General features: G+C 46.0%; 1 protein-coding gene across 1 annotated transcript in view; it reads left to right on the top strand.

Annotated features, from left to right (window-relative positions):
• LOC115103018 (rho GTPase-activating protein 21-like) overlaps positions 1 to 20422 on the top strand; it is an 89145-nt gene that overhangs the window by 31382 nt on the left and 37341 nt on the right. Inside the window, 5 exon segments of the mRNA XM_029623571.2 lie at positions 6043 to 6135; positions 7782 to 7860; positions 7961 to 8015; positions 15373 to 15445; positions 15448 to 17040. Coding sequence (XP_029479431.2) covers positions 6043 to 6135; positions 7782 to 7860; positions 7961 to 8015; positions 15373 to 15445; positions 15448 to 17040 — 1893 coding nt within the window.

Genomic DNA, 20422 nt, shown 5'->3' with positions numbered 1-20422 from the left:
GCCATGCATTTCATAATGCTGGACACTGGAAAGAGTGACAGAGTACAGACATAGGGACCTAATTGGCTGGCTGTGCTGTGACCCTGAGTTGTGAAAACACAACCTGAGATGCTCCCACCAGCTCAAACTGCCTTGGCTTGGCTGTGCTACCACTACAGGAAAGCTATAAACTAGGTTATGTTAAAAACATGGTTCTCCGAGAGAGAGAGATCTTAAATCAATACTTTCGGTTTGCGTTCGTCAGTGTGCTTGTTTCAAGTTGTTATTGCTGATGTCATCCAAATCGATCCCTCTCCAGAGTACACGCCTCAGTGTAATGCTGATTCCTTCCTTAAACGCGAATCCGACCATCAACCCTGGTGAGACAAAACCGCGACTCGTCAGTGAAGATCACTTTTTGCCAGTCCTGTCTGGTCCCGCGATGGTGTGTTTGTGCCCATAGGTGACGTTGTTGCCGGTGATGTCTGGTGAGGACCTGCCTTACAACAGGCCTACAAGCCCTCAGTCCAGCCTCTCTCAGCCTATTGCAGACCGATGGAGTGATTGTGCATTCCTGGTGTAACTCGTGCAGTTGTTGTCAGCCTGTACCTGTCCCGCAGGTGTGATGTTCGGATGTACTGATCCTGTGCAGGTGTTACACGTGGTCTGCCACTGTGAGGACGATCAGCCTGTCCATCCTGTCTCCCTGTAGCTCTGTCTTAGTTGTCTCACAGTACGGACATTGCAATTTATTGCCCTGGCCACATCTGCAGTCCTGATGCCTCCTTGCAGCATGCCTAAGGCACGTTCACGCAGATACCCTGGGCATCTTTCTTATGGTGTTTTTACAGAGTCAGTAGAAAGGCCTCTATAGTGTCCTACGTTTTCATAACTGTGTCCTTATTTGCCTACCATCTGTAAGCTGTTAGTGTCTTAACGACCGTTCCACAGGTGCACGTTCATTAATTGTTGATGGTTCATTGAAGCATGGGAAACAGTGTTTAAAGCCTTTACGATGAAGCTCTGTGACATGGATTTTTACAAATGATCTTTGAAAGGTAAGGTTCTGAAAAAGGGACGTTTCTTTTTTTGCTGAGTTTATATTGAAAGTAAAGTTGTTTTTTTGCCTCAATTGAGTTATCAGGGGGATGCAACTATACACTATATACAAAAGTATGTGAACATCCCATCAAATTTGTGGATTTGGCTATTTCAGCCACACCTGTTGCTGGCAAGTGTATAAAATTGAACATACAGCCATGCAATTTCCATAGATAAACATTGACAACAGAATGGGCTTACTGATTAGCTCAGTGATATTTTTATTTATTTTATTTTCTCCCAAACTTCGTGATATCCAATTATTATCCATTTACAAACTTGTCTCATCGCTGCAACTCCCCATCGGGCTCGGGAGAGGTGAAGGACGAGTCATGCGTCCACCGAAACATGACCTGCCAAGCCCTGCTGCTTCTTAACACCCACTCGCTTAACCCGGAAGCCAGCTGCACCAATGTGTTGTAGGAAACACCGTTCAACTGACGACCAAAGTCACCTTTGTACTGGCCCGCCACAAGGAGTCGCTAGAGTGCGATGAGCCAAGGAAAGCCCCCGGCCAAACCCTCCCTAACCCGAACGACGCTGGGCCAATTGTGCACCTCCCTGTGGGACTCTCGGTCGCGGCCGGTTGTGAAACAGCCTGGGATTGAACCCCAGGCTGTAGTGACACCGCAACACTGCGATGCAGTTTCTTAGACCGCTGCGCCTCTCGGGAGGCCGAGCTCAGTGACTTTCAACGTGGCACCTTCATCGAATGCCACCTTCCCATCAAGTGAGTTTGTCAAATTTCTGCCCTGCTAGAGCTGCCCCGGTCAACTGAAGTGCTGTTATTGTGAAGTGGAAATGTCTAGGAGCAACAACGGCTCAGCTGCGAAATAGTGGTAGGCCAAACAAGCTCACAGATTGGGACCTCCAGGTGCTGAAGGTTGTAAAATTTCTGTCCTTGGGTGCAACACTCAGTACGAGTTCCATACTGCCTCTTGAAGTATCGTCAGCACAAGAACTGTTCGTCGGGAGCTTCATGTAATGGGTTTCCATGTCCGAGCCACACACAAGCCTAAGATCACCACGCACAATGCGTAGCATCGGCTGGAGTGGTGTAAAGCCGCCATTGGACTCTTCCCCAAAAAAAGAAAAGCGTTCACTGGATTGATTAATCATGCTTCACCATCTGGCATTCCCGACAAACGATTCTGGGATTGGCGGATGCCAGGAGAATGCTACCTGCCTGAATGCATAGTGGTTTGGGCTAGGCCCCTTAGTTCCAGTGAAGGGAAATCTTAATGCTACAGCATATAATGACATTCTAGAAGATTCTGTGCTTCCAACTTTGGCCACAGTTTGGGGAAGGACCTTTACTGATTCAGCATGAAAATAAACCCGTGCACAAAGCGAGGTCCATACAGATATTGATTGTCGAGATAGACGTGGAAGAACTTCACCCGCCTGCCCTGACCTCAACCCCATCCAACACCTTTGGGATGAATTGGAATGCCGACTGTGAGCCAGTCCTAATCGCCCAACATCAGTGCCCAACCTCGCTAATGTGCTTGTGACTGAATGGAAGCAAGTCCCCGCAACAATGTTCCAACATCTAGTGGAAAGCCTTCCCACAAGAGTGGAGAAGCTGTTATAGCCGCAACGGGGGACCAACCATATTAATTTTGGAATGAATTGTTCGATGTGCAGATGTCCACATACTTTTGGTCGTGTAGTGTAGTTTTCCTTCACTGAAAATACATTGGAGCATCACATTTGGCAGAAAATTGCTTAATTTCCATCAAATGACAGCAGAAGTGCAACACTATTTGGCTAGCAGTCACACAAGTAAATGAGCCTACAATGAATAAGTGTTTTTTTTTCTCCAAAAATGATTGATGGCCATAATTTCTGTTTATCATAGAATTGTTTTGGCCATCTACATTTCCTAATGTATTACTTGAAGTTAATCATGCATTTTACTAGAGAAAAGTACCAGAGGAAAAAGTAGCTTCACATCAGTTAGAGTGCTGTCTGTTGATAGAATGGCATTTTGTGAATTCGTGTCCAAGTGGAGAAGTGCAACTGAAGCACAAAATGTGTCTGATGCCGAGCTGAAATTACAACGAGAAGCAATTTAGATCTGCATTTATAAAACGCAGCAAGATATTTCTTACGTGACCCCTGGGTCATGTTGATTCTCTTCAATCTCTGTCATATTCCTGTATAATGTTCAGTATAGGTGTCGTATTATATTCCCAAATGTGTGTGTAGACTAGTTTGCTGACTCTGGGTTATCCCAGGACAGCCATTGTGAATGAGAGGGATTCCCTTTGTTTCAGCCACCTCATGTGGTAAACTAAGGGTACGTTCGACATTGCAGCCTTGCAGACTTATCTACAAATCACCTTGCATGCGTCATAAATAACTACCAAATATTATTTGTAGATCATTCAATCACAATTTACCCACAATACTTCACGGTTTTGATGCTCTCGAACACGGCCAAAGGCTTCATGATAATTCCTACCATTGTGAACCTGGCCCAGTGTTAAATCATTGGAACCCCAGAGTCTCTCACACCTGATTGACTGGGGGATCACATGTCTCTGGGGCGCCCTCTGCTGGCCATTCTATTTTATTTGGCTTAGTGTTCCATGATTCCCTACTGGGAACAACTTCAGTATGTAGAGGAAATGAAAAGGAAAGGCCTACGGTCAAGATTTCAACTGGCTCCGGTCAAGATTTCAACTGGCTCCTCACTCCAAATGATTTACGCTGTCTGGGGACTGACTGCGCTCATCCTATTGTTGAGGAATAACAAGAATGGTTGCAGCAACAGTCATTGAGTCAGGACTAGTTATCAAATCACTGGATTATTTATTATGAAGCAGCAGTAGTAATGTTGGGACGTTATGCTGTGGTTCTACCACTCTCCACAAGAGGGAGCCACCCGCGCCTCTCGGTTTCAGAAAGGTTGGGTTAAATGTGGAATAACCATTTTGGTTGAATGCATGGTTGTACAACTGACTAGGTATCCCCTTTTACCTTCCCTAAAAAAGATGTTGTTGTAGCTTTACATGACACATTAGTGTACTTGTGAGAAACAATGGGTTTGTTTGAATATACTGGTCAGGTGATGTGTAGCATGCTAGCCTTGTCTTGCATAGCTCTTCTAAGAAAGGTTCAGTGGCTCAGTTCTAAGGTGAGCAACTTTAGCAGCCACCTGTTAACAGATCTGTCGTCTCTCGATGCCTGAGGGTCCCTCTCAATCTCTCACACCAACGGAGGGAGAAAGAGCAAGCAGAGAGTGGGCACTCGAGGTCTATCAAACACCCACACTCCCATATTTCTCACTCAATCACTTGGCTCTCTCTCTCTCTCTGATTTGATTTGAATCACTTGGCTCTCTCGCTCTCTCACTCACTCACACGGCTATGCGCACTCACTCACACGGCTATGCGCACTCACTCACACGGCTATGCGCACTCACTCACACGGCTATGCGCACTCACTCACACGGCTATGCGCACTCACTCACACGGCTATGCGCACTCACTCACTCACACGGATATGCGCTCTCACTCACTCACACGGCTATGCGCTCTCACTCACTCACACGGCTATGCGCTTTTTCTTTATTGAAAAACCAGTATGGCAAATGATCTTGCTGCCACATTCGGTGCTTACCAGTGTTACATCATGATTACCATTAAGACTTCCATATAGATACTCACCACATTCCTATTCATTTGGACTCTCAGTAATTATGAGTTGGACAGAGCCTTGCGTCTTGTGAGCCTGGAGCTGTTCTTCTGTTTATAGGGAAGGAGTGGGAGTTGTGCAGCTGAGCTCACTCTCTCCCTCCCATCCCATCCCCTCTCCTCTCATTTGCTTTCCTCTCCTCTGCAGCCATGCAGCTGCTAGGAGACAGGAGCAGCATGAGCAAACAGGTTCTGCTACTAAACTCAGACTATTCATTTCCCTTTCCCAAATCTCCACGAGCTCTGCTACTGTATTAGGAGGCTTTTTCCTACTTTGAATTCTCATTCAGACCTGTTGTATTGTGGACAGCCAATGTGACAGAGAGAAACCCCACTGTTCTTCTCTCTGCCACTGAATCTTGTGACAGTCTCTTGTTCTCTATTGCTCTCTAAATCACTTTCTCTGTCTCTCCCTTTTGCTTGTGCTCGCTCGCTCTCATCTCTTTCTCTAGCTTTCTCTCACGCTTTCTGTCGTGCTCTTAATCATCCATCTCTCTCTCTCTCTCTCTCTCTCTCTCTCTCTCTCTCTCTCTCTCTCGTGTTCTGTAGCTCTCTCTCTCGTGTGTTCTGTAGCGCTCTCTCTCGGGCGCGCTCCTCAGGAAATATCTTCGAAACAATTTATGGTTGTGTCTGGTAGCTATTGTCCTGTTGTTGTCCTGGCTGCTTCACATTCAGAGTGCGTCCCAGTCTGGGTCGTGTTGAACAGAGTTGTAGGTGGAGCAGTCTAGCCTGTGTCCTCTGCTCTTAGCAGACCTACAATACCCTATACTAAGGTAATCTGAGGTCAGCAATGTGCCATTCTAAAGGGAAACTAATCTGACTACTACCTTTCTAGTCTCTTTATGACCGGGCTCTCCAACCTTGTTCCTGCAGAGCAGCTACCATCCTGTACGTTTTCGCTCCAACCCTAATCTAGTGCACCTGATTGTAATAATTAGCTGGTTGATAAACTGAACCAGGTTAGTTACAACTGGTGTTGAAGCGAAAACCTACAGGAGGGTAGCTGCTCTCTAGGAACAGGGTCGAAGAACCCCGCTTTATGATATCCTATAGTACTAAAATATCAAATCCACTCAAACTATCAACTAACATTTTGGGACTGTCGACAGTGGACTAATGAAGAAAATATGAAAATAGTTTTAAGTGGGCAAATACTGTACGTAGCATGAATTGATTGACTGTTATGAGCAGAGATGGTATGTCACTACCAGGTGACCTCCAGAGGAAGGCGTTGACGATGACACCTTGTCTTTGTTGTCAGGGAGACAACGGAACAGGCTGGAGCCAATGGACACCATCTTTGTGAAGCAAGTGAAGGTGGGTGGTCCTGCCGACGGAGCTGGACTCTGCACAGGTAACTGACCACATCTCCAAAAGTAACAGACGGGAGCTCTGCCTGTGTGTGTGTGTGTGTATGGACAAGCGGCATCATACAAAGTATTATATCATATTGGAGTTATGACCATGCTGCACCTTATCCTAAACCTTACTGTATTCGTTATGGTAATAGACCTAGTGACACATTGGACATTATACTGTTGGATAAAAGCCTCAGCTAAATGGCATATATATACATTGAGTGTAGAAAACACAAAGAACACCTGCACTTTCCATGACAGACTGACCAGCTGAATCTAGTTGAAAGCTGTGATTCCCTTACTGATGTCACCAGTTAAATCCACTTCAATCAGTGTAGGTGAAGGGGAGGAGACGGGTTGAAGGTTTATGTTTAAGCCTTGAGACGATTGAGACATGGATTGTGTATGTGTGCCATTCAGAGGGTGAACGGGCAAGACAAAAGATGTAAGTGCCTTTGAACGGGGTAGGGTAGTAGGTGCCAGGCGCATTGGTTTGAATGTCAAGAACTGCAATGCTGCTGTTTTTTTAAACATTCAACCGTTTCCTGTGCGTATCTAGAATGGTTCCTCACCCTAAGTACATCCAGCCACATGCCACAACTGTAGGATGCATTGCAGTCAACATGGGTCAGCATACTTCTGGAACGCTTTCCACACCTTGTGGTCCATGCCCTGACAAATTGAGACTGTTCTGAGGGAATATTAGGAATGTGTTCTGTATGTTTTATACACTGTGCATATTTATGTATGTTTAAGGACTCTTGGAAGATTAGTCCAAATGGGGACTAAAAGAGATCAAAATAAATAAATATATAGGGCTGTACATAATGATTTGTTTTCACCTGAATGTAGTATACTGGGTGTAGTTTTCTGTGTTTCCTTTTTGTGGAGGGTTATAGTAGAGGCACAGAGCTCAGCTGCCTCAGGCACTCAGTTACTGTAAACGCATATCAGGTGACTGATCAAAGCTGTTTCCTCTGCTATTCTGACCGTCAGCCTAGCAGGGACGCTGCCTCTTACTACCTACCAGCACAGGTTCATCTCTTCAAAGACACATAGGGAATATCTCAATTGCGTACTCCTCGCGTCCTCTCTCTTTGTCTCCTTCTCAAAAACCATTGGATAAGAAAGCCAGAGGTCCCTCCCCTCTGACCTTTTCCTCCAATGGGTTTTCAAACAGAGAAGCGCGCACACACTCTCACACATACCTGCCATTAACACCATTTCACGTATTAGCTACCAGTCTAACATTAAAGGTGCAATATGCAGAAATCGCTCTGCCATTTCCTGATTGCTAAAATTCAAATAGTTCACCTAATTTAAGTTTATGACAAAACAAGCAATGGAATGTGTAGAGAATCATTGTACCATCTAAACCAGTGTGAAATATTATTTTTTCATTAAACTAAAAATATTGTATTTTCAACTGTTTGAAACTTGTAGACAAACCCAAAAGTAAAAGATGCAAAAACAAATCTTCAGAATGGGGAAGCATAGAACTAGAGCACAGAACAGATCTACCGCTTCTTAGACTTGCTTACAATGAGTGACAGATCTATAACTCACTTTTCTATGTGAATTTGGTTGCGTTGCCCAAAAAGTTACATATCTCATCTTTTAAACGCTTTCTTATTGTCAACAGGAGACCGGATAGTAAAGGTAAATGAAGAAAGTATCATTGGGAAAACGTATTCTCAGGTCATAGCCTTGATCCAAAACAGGTGAGCACTCAAATATGAATATTTCCCATTGTTGTCAGTGACTGATTTCCTGCTGGTCTGTTGAAGTTTACAATGTTTGACTTTATCTGTTATTTTACAGTGATGCCTTTCTTAAACTCTGCGTGATGCCAAGAGATGAAGACATACTGCAGCTGGTTAGTTTTTAAAGATCATTACTCCGTTGATTTAATCTCTTCCTAAATTTGCCCACTGTAAAACAGAAGTAGACCCTATTTCCACTTCTACATCAACTTAGTCGCTATTTATGTGATCAAGGCTTAGAAAGCTGCTCTAGTTTCTCTGTGAAGGGTGTGTGTGCGGGGACCGCAGTACTGCTCCAGAGGGGAGGGTGAAACCCTCTCCCTTCAGAGTGCTCTATCTGGGCCTCCTAACCAGGCCACCACACCCTGTCCCCTCCACGTGCTGCTACTTCTTCTCTGCTGCAGGGCTGGCCTCATTCTGGGAACTGGAAGGGTCACTTTGAGAAATGCAAACAACAAAGTCATAAATAAACACACTCACTCACACACATACTAAACGAACACACCACGTGAACGCACTTACACGCGTGCGCACACTTGTAGCATTGCTAATGTTCGCATTACAAAGGGTTAGTGGGGTTTGAAAACAGCGCCACTTGTGTTTAGTGCCGGTATTACTGATTATCCCGATATGGCACAAGGTTGGTATGACAATCTGGATACCGCCCAAGCCTAACTGTGAAGGAGCCAACCTGGGGTCTGCCTGTCACGAGCATGTCTGATGCGGAGCTCTGTTGCAGGACATAGTGGGTGAGAGACCCGGACACCGGCAGGAAGCAACCAAGGCCCAGTTTGTAGCATGCTGTAGTTTGTGCATGCATTTAGGCCAGTACCCAGCCACTTACATCCTAAATAATTTATCCCCTCAATAAGTTAGAAACATCTCATTTTCTTGCCTCAGACTACTCCCTTCACAGAACAGCGCAAACTGGCCCTAACCAAAATAGAAAGAGTGGGGGGGTCCCAGTGCACAACTGAGCAAGAGGACAAGTACATTAGTGTCTAGTTTGAGTAACAGATGCCTCACAGTGGATGAATGGAACGAAAATGGGCCTCAGGATTTAATCACAGTATCTCTGTGCATTAACATTTCCATTGATAAAATGCAATTGTGTTCATTGTCCGTAGCTTACGCCTGCCCATACCATAACCCCATGGTCCACTCTGTTCACAACGTTGATATCAGCAAACTACTTGCCCACAAGATGCCATTACATGCCGTCTGCCCGGTACAGTTGAAACAGATTCTTCCATGATGGGCACACTTCTCCAGCTTGCCAGTGGCCATTGAAGGTGAGCATTTGCCGACTGAAGTCAATTAATCCACCAAAACGGCAGTCAGGGGAAGACGACGAGCAGATGAGCTTCCCTGAGACAGTTTCTGACAGTTTATGCAGAAATTCTATAGCAAACCCACAGTTTTATCAGCTGTCCGGGTGGCTGGTCTCAGACGATTCCGCAGGTGAAGAAGCCGGATGTGAAGGTCCTGGGCTGGAGTGGTTACATGGGGTCTGGTCTGTGGTTGTGAGGCCGGTTGGACGTACTGCTAAATTCTCTAAAATGATGTTGGAAGCGGCTTAAAGCAGAATAATTAACCTTCCATTCTCTGGCATCAGCTCTGTTAGACATTCCTGCAGAGTCGGCATGCCAATTGCAGGCTCCCTCAAAACATCTTTGGCATTGTGTTGTGACAACTGTGCATTTTAGAGTGGCCTGTAATTTTCCCCAGCACAAGGTGTACCTGTGTACTGATCATGCTCTTTAATCAGCCTCTTGATGTGCCACACTTGTCTGGTGGATGCTCAAATGGATATTCAATGTCTGCTTTAAAAAAATGTACGTGGCCGACATTGCGAGGCATTGGAAAACATTATTGTTCTTTGTGGTTGAAATTCACTGCTCGACTGAAGGACAGTTACAATTATCTGTATGTGTGGGGTACAGAGATGGGTTAGTCATTTAAAAATTATGTAAACACTTATTGCACACAGTGAGTCCATGCAACTTATTATGTTAAGCAAATGTTTACTCCTAAAATTACACTGAACAGAAATAAAAATGCAACATGCAACAATTTGATTTTTACTGAGTTACAGTTCATATCAGTCAATTGAAATGCATTTATTAGGCCCTAATCTATGGAATTGACATGAATGGGAATGCAGATATGCATCTGTTAATCACAGGTACCTTAAAAACATGGGCCTCAGGATCTTGTCACAGTGTTTGCATTCAAATTGCCATCAATAAAATGCAATTGTGTTTGTTGTCCATAGCTTATGCTTGCTCATACCATAACCCCACCGCCACCATGGGGCACTCTGTTCTCGCCTACATGACACCATACACGTGGTCTTCAGTTTTGAGGCCAACGTACTGCCAAATTCTCTTTAAAACGATGTTGGAGGCAGATTATGGTAGAGCGACTGAACATTCAATTCTCTGGCAACAGCTCTGGTGGGTATTCCTGCAGTCAGCAAGCCAATTGCACGCGCCTTCAACTTCAGACATCTGTGGCATTGTGTTATGTTACGACAACTGCACATTTTAGTGGCCTTTTATTGTCAACACAAGGTGCACCTGTGTAATGACCAGGCTGTTTTTAATTTTTTTAATATACCCTTTTCTCCCCAATTTTCGATCTTGTCTCATCGCTGCCACTCGCCAACGGGCTCGGGAGAGGCGAAGGTGGAGTCGTGTCCTCAAAAACATGACCCGCCAAACCTCGCTCCTTAACACCCGTCAGCTTATCCCGGAAGCCAGCCTCACCAAAGTGAGGAAACACCTTTCAACTGGCGACCGGGGTTAGCCCGCAGGCACCCGGCCCGCCACAATTAGTCGCTAGAGAGCAATGAGCCAAGTAAAGCCCCATCGGCCAAACCCTCCCCTAACCCAGCCGAAGCTTTGCCAATTGTGTGCAGTCCTATGAGACTCCCAGCCACGGCCGGTTGTGGCACAGCCCGGGAAATGAACCTGGGTCTGTAGTAACACATTAGATCGCTGCGCAACTCAGGAGGCCATGATCATGTTTAATTAGCTTCTTGATACAGTATGCCACACCTGTCAGGTGGCTGGATTATCTTGGCAATGGAGAAATGCTCACTAACAGGGATGAAAACGTGTGCAAAAAATTTGAGAAATGGAACATTTCTCCTATCTATTATTTCAGCTCATGAAACATGGGACCAGAACTTTACATGTTTAATTTATATTTTTGTTCAGTGTATATTGGACAAATGTAAAGATGAGTTATCTTACTAACTCTGAACTCCACACGCAATAATTAAGGTGGTGCCAGTTCATGTTAATGCATACCATCTCTGTACAGTGCTGTTGAGAAAGCCACAGGTTAACACAGGTGCCACCCTAGTTGCCCGGTCACACCTAGCCTATTGTCAACTGTAGCACAAAATTCCCATCAGCTCAATGAATCCACCTCTATTATATAAATGCTGAGCCTATTAACACCGGCTTGTGTTGGAATGTTTACCTTACCGAAGGCTGTGGCCACTCCCTGTCTCTCGTAGCACAGATTAGCTTGAGCGAGATTACGAAGTTATTGGCCATGGGGGCATTGAGCGAAAAATCTGTGTCAGATATAAATAGTTGAGCTTGATCTTTGTGCCACCAGGGCTGAGCAGAGAGGCTGTGAGGTTCAGCTTGCGTTGTGGTGCCATTTTATTTTAATTTAGCACAGGGGGCAGGCAGAAATAGGCTGATGTCAAATGGAGATCAGTTGATGCCAGGGGCCTTTCAGGTTCTTATTAAGAGCTGACTCGGTTAGCAAATTTGCATTATCACATTTTTCTGATGCAGTGACTGTAGGAAATGAAATGAAGCTACCTAGTGGCATTGTGGGAGTGTGCTCTTGGCAGCCAGTCTCATGGACGTTCTCTCACCTTCACCTTCCTTCCCCTCTCTCTCTCTAGCTGTTCTTGCGGTGCAGACTAGTCTTGCCTTTTTATTTAATTTTTTATTTATTTAACCTTTTATTTTACTAGGCTAGTCAGTTCAGAACAAATTCTTATTTACAATGATGGCCTAGGAACAGTGAGTAAACTGTCTTGTTCAGGGGCAGAACGACAGAATATTAGCATGTCAGCTCAGGGATTCGATCTAGCAACCTACGGTTACTGGGCCAACGCTCCAAACACTAGGCTTCCTGCCGCCTTACATGTCTCCCTGTGTATCTGTGATTTGAGTGCAGTTGAAGGAAGCCTTAAATTACATTGCCTCTAAGCTAGTAACCTGGTTGTGCCTCCACTCTCATCATTAACTTTTCATGCACACTAGCTACTGGCAACTAGAGGTGCTTGCTATGTATTCTGCTGAGATTCAGTAGGAAGGTAAACTCAGTTCTCTGCGTAATGAACATAATGTGTACAAGTAACAGAAAGAGTAGTACTCACACAGTAGGGGGGTTGTTGGTTCATACAATGGGTGAACTGGCCTGTTAAGATGTTTCACAGAAAGCCTGTTAACGCTTCAGTGCCTGATGCCTTCAAGCTGGTATGCGTCATCCTAAAAAAGCAGAGCTTGTAAACATCCCTGTTCCCTTTGCTTCCTCTCCCCCGCTACCCTCCTCTTTCCTTTTCTCCATCCCCATCGGCTCAGCCCTCTCCCTCTTCCCATCCCCCGCTTCTCTTCTCCCTCCCCTTTCCTGAACTGTGTTGCACATCTGTTGCTAGCTAGCGGACACCGGTCCACGGTGCTTGGCTACCAGAGCGTAACGAGCTACTGATGTAGCTGTCCAGACTGGGGCTGTCAGCTGGAGCTGGAAGATTAGCACCGCGGCTCGCTGGGTGACTGACATTATAGCCTGAAGGAGAGACCCTCATACACACACAGGCTGCCTGGAAACAAGTTACAGTGTTACATGTCAACAGTAGTAACATTATTGGCTTAGCATGAGAGAGCGTCTCTGAGTGAGGGAGCCGGGGAAGGAATGAGGGAGGTTCTGAAGCAATATATCATCAAACCAGCTGTAGTCAGCTGACTGCCTCTGTGTTGTGAACAGGTTGATGCTGCTGAGAGGAGGAGAGGGAGCAGGAGGGGAGGGGCAGTAGCAGCATCTGAGCTGAATGTACAGCAACTGCTTCTGTCATGTGAGCGATACCAAAGGGAGTGAGAGAGAGGCAGGGACAGAGTGGAGGCAGCAGTTCATTCATTGAGTGGTGTCACCTGGCTGCTCCAGTCAGATGGAGGGAGCAGCAGAGAGATGGAGAACTCCCAGAGCTGTGGAAGGCAGCAGGCTTCCTCTTCTGACACCTACACCTCGCCCAGGACAGACTGGCTCACGCAGGTGGCGTCGCTAATATGACAGTCCTGCCACGGCCGACGTTGGCTCCCCCTTTCCTCTCTCTCTCGATGCCGCCGCTATGATGGATTTTTTGCGCTTCGACTCGAGCCCTGGCGTCGGCGTTCCAGACGAACACTTCTTTCTCCAGCGGCGATCTGTTCTCTCTTCTTTTTTTATGATGCGTGTTATTTTCTCTGCTTGCTAGCCTTTTCCCCATTCTTCTTCTCTCCCATGGTTGCCGCCTCTCACTGCTCACGTTTTCTCTCCTGCTGTAACGGCAGCCTTATTCACTGGAGACCACTGATCTGGTAAGCAACAGCAGGGAAGATAACAATCACTCTGCATGTTGTTGTTTCCCCGTCTCCTTTTTCCTTTGTCATGTGTGTTTTCGTTTTGATGTAATGTACTGTTCTTGCATAGCTGTGTCATTTATTCGATTGCCATGTTAGTAGGCTAATTGTTGCTATGTAGCCCTTAGCTACGGGCAGGTAGGCAGTGATTCACCGTGCCCGCAGTACCTGTTAGATGAGGCGGCAGACAGAGCTGGCACCTTGGAGCCTCGCCCCTTTCTGATCCTGCAAGCCATCTATTCCTGCCTACGTCCTTAATGGCACCCTATTCCCTATATAGTGCAGTAGTATTGATCAAAAGTAGATCACAATATAGGGAATAGGGTGCTATGACTTTGGTCAAAAGGGGTGCACTGCATAGGGACTAGAGTGCCATTTCGGACGAAACCAGTGATAAAGGCCTTGGCCCCGGAACGTTCCACTAGCGCTCTAGCTATTGTTGAAGGGAGGGGCGAGCGTTTATAGAACTGATTGTAGATACAGTAAAAGCTTGCATAGTGTTACATAAGAATCGTAATACGACACCAGGTTGGGTTTAAAGTCCAACCAATTGTGACGTGTTATTTTTTGTGTGCTTGCTAGTTGCAAGGCAAACAGGAAATGCATATGAAATGGCGTTTGATAAATGGACGAAGGCTGCTCAGCCAGCCGTACGGAATCTACCACTATGGAATCTATGCTGGTGTGATCGTCGTCTGCCGGCGTGCCGCTGAAGGAGGGTTGAGCTAACGTTTGTGTTAAGCTGTCTGGGAACATGAGAGCGGAGGTTAGGTTTAGTGTGGCGAGGACCGTTGTAGGTGCTGGGCTTCCTCTGCCCCCCTCTTTTTCTGTAAGTCTCAGACCTCACTCGAACAGTGCCAGTGCTGTCAGCCAGAAGGTGGCTAAACCAAACCGATAGGCCACCTTCCTGTGTGTCACTGTTAGATCTTGCATGCCAGTCTCTCTTTCCTTCTTTCTTCCAACACATCTTTTGCTTCTTGTCCACTCCATTCAATCACAGATCACCTGACTAGCTGTTCCCGCTGGCTGGCTACTCAGTAGGGTTGGACAGAATAGGACTGTTTCTGTGTGATCTGACACGATAACAGAAATGAGTAGAAATCAAGTTCCTTGAAAAAATAATTTCATCATTGGATCATTTGCTCAAGACCGTTTTGCCAATTATTTTGACAGTGGATGTCATGCTATTTTTTGCTGTGTTTCCCCCCTGTGTGTACAATACAGGTGTTCATTACTTTAACCCACAAGTGTTCATGGCTTAAATCCACCTTGGAATGTGTTTCCAGTCTTCTATGTGGGTGTGTGCACAGTGCGGCAGCACAGCATGCTCTCGTTGCGTAGTGAGCGGTACCCAGAGAACTAGCTTTCTAAATATGGAGCGAGCAGATGAGCGCTAGTGACTCTCCTGACTTGCTACACGCCTCCACACTCTCACACTGCAACATGCTGCTCCCTGTACGCCTGCCTTTCCTAATCACACACACGTCACCTAGCATTATTCAACGTTCACTACCAAAGTTCTTTACCAGCGTTTAGAGATGCAATGTTGAATATGACACACGTGCTCATCCTATTTTGCTCCCTTCCCATTTGCCCTAACTCTGATGTTTTCAGATCTGAAGGGTCAAGTCTAGATATAAGCATTGTGGAGTAGTTTACAAATCTGCAAACATTAAAGGGGTAGGGCCAAGGGGAATGGGTAGGGCCAAGGGGAATGGTTAGGGCCAAGGGGAATGGTTAGGGCCAAGGGGGATGGTTAGGAATTGAACCAGAGGCCACCGTTGTTGTATCTCACCCTTTTCTCTCTTCTTTCTCGCTCCAGGCCTACTCCCAGGATGCGTACCTCCGAGGCCGCAGTGCCTACAGTGGAATTGCCCGTCACATCCCCGAACCTCCCCCATATGTTACCCCAGAGTAGACTGTAAGCCCCCGGGGATGGCCCAGGCTACAGAGACCCCCTCCCCAGTGGGGGTACAGGGAGCATGCCGGGGGCATGTGGGGGCACCACCACCCGACCTGGGGTACCGCATAGAGATCCCCATGCCCCCGTCCCCTCCTCCTGCACACCCGTACTCCAAATCCCAGACTGTGGCATGCATGCGCAACAACAGCGTGAGGACTGTGGTAGTTCCTCCAGAACTGGGCCATATGGGACCAGCTCATAGAGTAGAGTACGGCCTGGTAGGGCCCTCTGACCCTGGCGTCATCAGAGGGCGACCTGGGTCTGTGTCCCACTACCCCGTGCCACGGAAAACAGACATCTACCCCTCTGGTGCGAGCCGCCTCAATTATGGCGCCCCACCACCCCACTACCCACCCAACTCAAACTCCCCCAACCCCGGCTCTCACCAAAACATCGACTGGCGGACGTACCAGACGTACAGGGAGTACATCGACAACAAGGGTATCCATGCATACGGCAGCCGGACCATCCAGGAGAGACTAGACAGCCTGCGAGCCGCCAGTCAGAACACCTTCAACTCCACCCACTACATCCCCCGAGGGGGCTGGGGGCCCGACCCCAAGGGTCTCCGACGCAGGAGCACCTCCCACGACCGTGCCTACCACGGACCCCCGCCCCCTTTCCACCACATGCCCCCTCGCAGCTCTTCCCAGGACCGTATGAGTGTGGCGGAGCGGGGGGTCCACCCCAGGAACTGGCCCCCTCGTAGCGTGTCCCAGGATGAGTTTACCCACAAGGCCCGGGCCCGCTCCTCTGACTATGTGGACCCTGTCAATCTGGGCCGTCCCATGGTGGACAGACGGGGCTACGGTAGCAGGGCGGACCAGGGTACATGCCCAAGCAGGCAGAGCCTCTCCAAACAGGCTGCCCATCATCGACCTCCTGCAGGATACGGTAGGGACAGTCTCCGGGTGGGGCCCATGTCTAACCCTGCCCTCCACACTAAAGGACCAGAGCAGCACCAGCCTCACAGTGCCCCTAACATGCTCAAAGACAGACCCTCTCATCTGGGGAAGAATCTAAGCTTGGAGCAATCCAACACTGATGAAAGAGCTGGTGTCAAAGGTGTGAACCATGTGAGCCAGAGTAGGGGACCGGCAGAGACCATGCAGCAACCAGGGGAGGTGCCAGGGAGACAGGTGGCAGCGGTGGTTGGCCGTAGGTCCTCTTCCCTCTCCGCTCCCCATCAGAGACCGCAGAAGCTTGGGACTTTCAAAACCTCTTACCAGCACCCTCGCCCAGAGCCCCAAGTGAACGGGCGTGGCCCCTCAGCCCCCGAGTCAGGCGTGGTGCTCAGGGAGAAGCCTCCTGGGTCGGGGAAGAATCCCAGTCCCCTGCGCCACCCTTCCTACATCCTGGCGGTGAACGAGGACGACAGCTCGGAACAGGCAGCGGGTGCGGTGTGCTGGCTGCCCAACGATGCGCGGCGGGAGATGCACATGCGGCGGCTGAGCGAGAAGCAGGAAAAGCACCAGACCTGCTCCTCCAGCAACCTGGACGAATCCCTCGACTCCATCCCCTTCATCGGTAAGAAATGGGGCACTTAACTTCACGGTTGCATCCCAAATTGCTTCCCATTCCCTATTTGGTACACTACTGTGCTTCAACATGTGTATAGGGAATAAGGTGCCATGGCTCTGTGAAAGTTCTCAGAACATTCGTTAGGTTGTGGGCAGATGTTCTCGTGCACAACATTGTACTACATGCCTGATGTTGCAAGAACTGTCCCATATCGTTGCGCACACAAATTTCAAGCGTGCATACATTTTACGCCTGGGTGATCCTGGGAATCGAACCCACTATCCTGGCATTGCAAGTGCCATTGCTTGTTTTGGGGAATCTTCTGTGGTGGCTGTTACAGATGTTGTGCACAACATTTTAGTGAATGTTTAGAACATTCCATGGATGTTTAATTTAAAACATTTCTTGAAATATTTTTTAAAAAACAATATTTTTTTAATGTTCGGTAAAACCCTAACTATAACTTAATGGGAATCTTAGCTAATGTTCTGGGAATGTTCCCGGTTTGCTGGGTAGGTCCCGATGTACAGATTGGGGGGGAAAGGAACATGGAAGGGGATGTCGTTCTAGTCTAGATTAGCAGACTAGAGCATCTTTTTGCCATCTGAAAATCGTTAAGATTTAGCAACGTGGTTTTATAGTGTTTTTCCATGACATACATGATGTTTACCACCAAATCAATCTCCTTGGCTGGATGTACAGTAAGAGCTTTGGTGGCATGCAGGAGTGTCGCTTGTGGTTTGGCTTAGTTTAGCTGCACTAGAGTGGGACGGTATGTGGGTGAGGGATTACACTTCTCCATTAGTCTGTAGGCTGTCATCTTCTGTAATAATCAGTTTAAAAAGTCACACTCTAAATATGCTCCCAGCAATTTTTGGGTTAAACACCCTTTTCGGGTTGTGTGAACTCAGGCTGTTCACAGGATTTTATCTTCCCCAAAAGTGTCTGTTCCCCATCCCTATGAGTAGAATAATGGTCAACCATGATGTTGATGGTGATAGGAACATATTTCCCCGTAAGAAGTGCTCTCTAAATGTCACTCCCACTAAAGTCAGAGTAAAAGGATTCTTTTTCATGTTTGTGTATTTTCCTTTTATCTCCATTTTGCTGAAAAAGCTTTTCTCTCAGCACAAACAGCTGAAGTAGACTTAATTTCCTTAAAGGGACAGTCGGATAAAACTGTAGCCTGTTCTGACTATCCTATCCTTGCACCGAGCTCACAACCTGCAATATGCATGTTACTTTGTTTTAGGAGTCAGTCAAGTTATTTTCTTCAATCATGTGGACAACCAGGACATGGATTTATTATTGCCTAATTGAAGAGTTGGGTCAGGATGTACCATAACTAAAATGATATAATATTTTACTGGGCCATTTTGATCAGTAAGGTAGAACGCTCCTGTTGGCTGATCCACTTAGTGTTCTGGAAGGACACTGAAGAATATTGGGCCTGATTCCGACTTGTGTCCCCCTTTCTTATGCACTTCTCAGGAGTTGGTATTCAGACTTCTCTTATGCAGGTGCGTCACGGTCTTTGCAGGCGTGGTTCCCTTACGTGCACTGAATGCATTTAAAGATGCATTTCCTCTGCCTTTTCCGGTTGGCTAAAATTAGAATAGTTCGCCTAATTTCTTTGTGACAAAACAAGCAAGTTAGTATAGTGTAGAGAATCATTGCACCATCTAAATCGCTGTGAAATATATTTTCCATAACCAGAAATCATGTATTTTCAGCCGTTTGAAGCACAAAAGGCAAACACCTAAGGTAAGAACGGTAAGCATAGAATAGATCTACCGCTTCGTAGACTTGCTTTCGATAAGAAGGACGGCTCTATAACACACATTTCTGTGAAAGTTACATATTGCATCTTTAATTCAACCGCTGAAAAACCTCCCACTTGTTGACCAACAGATTTTCTTGTGTGGTTTCAGTACATTTATCTTAAGCCATCCCTATAAATACGGTGTACCTTCTAATTATAATTTTGTTGACAGACTAGAATATATCGAAAGAACGGGTTCAGAATATATGGATCAATGAAAGAAATCCATCTAATTAAATACATATTCGTCTCCATTTCAGCAACAACTGGTAGATTTAAAAAAAAAAATACTCATTTTGTAGATTATTTAAGCATATTTTAGGGTTAGTAGGGGGAAAAAACTGGTTTGGAGCCTTTACGCACCGAATGTATTGATTATTCAAAAAGAGTTGATTCGTTCATCCTGAAATTTGTCATGTTCAAGTTCAAGCCATGAAATATTGAAAGGTCAAACATTTTTAAAAATAAGGGTTGAACAATGGTCCTATAAATCTCCCCTAATCCTCACTAATGGAGCTGTATGACAATGGTCCAGTTGTCGTGAACCATGCGTCAGGCACCAGGTTTAACCTGTGTGGTCAGAGTTCCATAATGATTCAAATAGGATTCATGTCCCAAATTATTGCACAACGTTAGTCTAACTTGTTAGGGCTTTACAGTGCGACCATTTTACTCACATATGTGCCTAAATATTTTTCTGTACGAATGTTTATTTAGGAACACCAGTGCGCATTGAAAAATTAAGGGACCTAGCTTTAATACCTCCAAATATTTTTCATTGTGCTCCTAAATTTCCTTGTGCACCTACATTTTTCAACTTAGGCGCACATGTACTCCTTGTAAAAAAAGGTCAGCTTAGAGCTCTACTCGGCTCTCTAAATTGCATCCATGTAAATTGAGGGAACACTATAAAAATTCTCGATAACGGCACAGCTATTTATAGCCTACTTCACTGTGGAAAGGGGCCACCACACATGTCATTTTGATATGATTTTCAGTTTGGTTTCATGTTTGTCTCCAGGGTTCATAAGGAAAAATCATCTAAAACAATGTGCATTTACAATCCCCTTCTCCAAAAGGATTATTCATTTACCTAGCTCTTGAGAATGCTGATATTTTTATCGGGAAAAGTAAAGGTGATTTTGCTGCTTGGAACTGGCAGTTTCGTGCAACCCCATTCAAATCAAATCCAATTTTATGGTTACACAAACATATTTAGCAGATGTTATTGCTGGTGTAGCAAAATGCATGAGTTCTTAGCTCCAACAGTGCAGTAGTATCTAACAGTGCAGTAGAATCTAAAAACAATTCACAATGCACACATCTAAAAGTAAAATTATGGAATTAAGAAATATATACATCTTAGATGGCATTGACTAAAATACAGTGGCATTGGCTAAAATACAGTAGAGTAGAATACAGTATATAAACTCATCAAAAAAGAAACATCCTCCCACTGTCAACTGAGTTTATTTTCAGAAAATTTAACATGTGTAAATCTTTGTATGAAAATAAAAAGATTCAACAACTGAGATACAAATTGAACAAGTTCCACAGACATGTGAC

The sequence above is a fragment of the Oncorhynchus nerka genome, linkage group LG20 (assembly GCF_034236695.1).
Source record: "Oncorhynchus nerka isolate Pitt River linkage group LG20, Oner_Uvic_2.0, whole genome shotgun sequence".
In the NCBI taxonomy this organism is placed as follows: domain Eukaryota; kingdom Metazoa; phylum Chordata; class Actinopteri; order Salmoniformes; family Salmonidae; genus Oncorhynchus; species Oncorhynchus nerka.
Note: the sequence above shows the minus strand (reverse complement) of the source record. Positions and strands in the feature narration are given on the sequence as shown.